The sequence below is a fragment of the Propithecus coquereli genome, unplaced genomic scaffold (genome assembly GCF_000956105.1).
Source record: "Propithecus coquereli isolate 6110/MARCELLA unplaced genomic scaffold, Pcoq_1.0 Scaffold239, whole genome shotgun sequence".
Taxonomy (NCBI): domain Eukaryota; kingdom Metazoa; phylum Chordata; class Mammalia; order Primates; family Indriidae; genus Propithecus; species Propithecus coquereli.
In genome coordinates this window covers 1,413,544-1,415,945 of record NW_012147941.1, presented here as the reverse complement: position 1 = coordinate 1,415,945, position 2,402 = coordinate 1,413,544, and the positions used below count along the sequence as shown (strand labels likewise).

General features: G+C 35.1%; 1 protein-coding gene across 2 annotated transcripts in view; it reads right to left on the bottom strand.

Moving 5' to 3' along the window:
• The window catches only part of EYA3 (EYA transcriptional coactivator and phosphatase 3), a 145,334-nt gene that overhangs the window by 65,163 nt on the left and 77,769 nt on the right, over positions 1–2,402 (bottom strand). For both annotated transcript variants that reach the window (XM_012645996.1, XM_012645995.1), the window contains exon 6: positions 1,684–1,820. In XM_012645996.1, the coding sequence (XP_012501450.1) occupies positions 1,684–1,820 (137 nt within the window). The remainder of the gene's footprint in view (positions 1–1,683; positions 1,821–2,402) is intronic.

The window sequence follows — 2,402 nt, the reverse complement described above, 5'->3', positions numbered from 1 at the left end:
ACAAGTCTCCCTTGCCCACAAATATTAAATAAAACCAGATTATTAAGGGAGCCAGTATTTCTTCATAATATAAAACTGTATCCTTCAAGTTTTTAATAGAGATTTATTTACTTTACAGAATTTTCTTTCTTTTTTAATACCAGGAAATGCAGTGATCATAAAAAAAAATACCCATAACATCTAGAATCTATGTGTACATGGCGTTATGTTAGGTATTCCATAAACTGAGTTCAGAGATATAATTGAAGTTTTATTTAATATTGAACACCAGGAATGACCAACTGTTAAACAATGTTATTAAAATGTAAAGGGCTTGGGCTTGCTAATAATAAATTCAAGTCAAAACAGAGGGTAAAAAAATTATGTGAAAATAATTATAATTGCTAGGCTCTTGTTAGCCAGCTATTGTAAAATTAGCTTTAAATAACCAAAAAGAAATAAACACATATTCACAGAGGGATCTTCCAAAAGGCCAATTCACTATTCAGTCTTAGCTGGTTAAATATACCACAAATAAAAGATCTGAGTATACTGGCTGATACTGACAGGCATGGAGGCATGGATGTACAAATGGGGAAACAAGAGAATTTCTGTTTCCCTTCTCTCATGAATTTATCAACTACCACTATCATTAAACATAACACCCAATTTTTGTTTTTAGCAGTTACCAGGAGCCAAAGAATTCTAACAAGCCTAAAAGAAATCTGTCACTATCATAAAAGACTAGCCAAATGGGCCAGGAGAAGTAGGAATGTAGAAACCAAAAGCAGACAACGTTGATACATCAAAAATCTGTGTGGTGATCTATCTGGAAAATTTTCAGATTCCCAGCTTGTTGAAATAAAGTCTACAGTGATATAAATTTATTAACATATTGCATATTTTAAAATAATACAGTATTCTCTCAATTTTCTGACACCAGTTCTAGGAGAACAGGGAAGGGTCAATGAAGCACAATGTATATCATCTATCAATTCATACACATAGAAAAATCAGCACAGATATTAGGTGCCCAAAGAACTTCAAAGTGATTTCTGGTAAATCAACTAATTTATAGTTCATGTCCAAGATACCTAAAACCAATGAAAATAACTCCCTATGCGCATGATAAGATTATAGAAAATTGGAGATTTCCCAAATTCTAGGATGACTTTTTGGTTCAGCAGAACAATATTTGATCAGTTTGAGGCAAGGTGGGGGAGGGAAGAAAGTGAGAAATTGGCAAAAACAAACAAAAAAACACCACAGAGTAAAACTATGAGGCATACTCTATCTGGATATTTAGACTATCTTGTTGTAGCCACCTCAAAATATATTCATTATGCTTACCTATAGTACAACGTTATGCTGTATATAAACTAAGTCAAATCAATAGTAATTTCTCAAAGAGTTGCCAAACCTAAAGATTCCAAGCTTCAGAGTCAAGATTTAGCACTCCGGAAATAGCTAAATTTTAGTGGATAATAAATGAGTATTGAAAACTCTGATTTTTATATTATATGCATCAAACATAATGTTAGAACACCACATACCCAATTTCCGCCACACACATAACTGAGTAAGTACTGTGTAAAGAATGATGCATCTTTCATCTTTCTGATCAGCCAAGCGAGTGTGGCTTATAGAAGTTTCTGGGGAATAAAATCAACATTATTAGAAACTGCCTACAATAGGATGCCTTACCAAAAGGAGGTAGTCCATACGTTTGGGTTGCCTGAGGGTAGACAGCATAGGGTTGAGACTGCTGTAGTGTCTGGTACTGAGTCTGCCCAGGGTAAGCAGTTTCCGAAACAGGAACTGAGAGGATATGTGCATATGGTCTGGAAAAATTCAAGAAACAAAAATTTTCATGTGTGATTTATTTTAGCTATGAAAAACAAGTAAAAATAGCTAATACTACCAATAGCAAAGAACTAGCAACAGGGAGATTAACCTTCCACATAAAATGGCTCTTATGGGTCAGAAAGTAGACCTCTTTTCTCCTTTTCAGGTTCTATCATCACCTACCCAAGGAACAATTTTACGAAAAATGTAATAGTTTGATATATCCTCCCAAGTTCCAATTACGATCCTACAAACATTCATGGTGTGCTACATGCATGGCCTTTTGTGAGATACAAGGATTAAACTTGTTTATGCCCTATGTCTACATACAAAATAAAACCCTAAAAACAGAAAACTGGATAGAACAGGATTGGCAATTGGCTCCAGCCCCCTGGGCCAAACTAAAGGTCTTAGAGGGAAAGGGGGACTTGGAAAAGAGGGTGAGGCTAGTGGAGAAAAGGTAAGTAACCTCATCAAGAAACAGCAGGTAGGAATGGGTCCCAATATCCTCAAATCAAGCCTACAAAATAGAAGCCAGGTAAATAATAAAATCTGGGAAGTTGTAGACAAGACTCAAT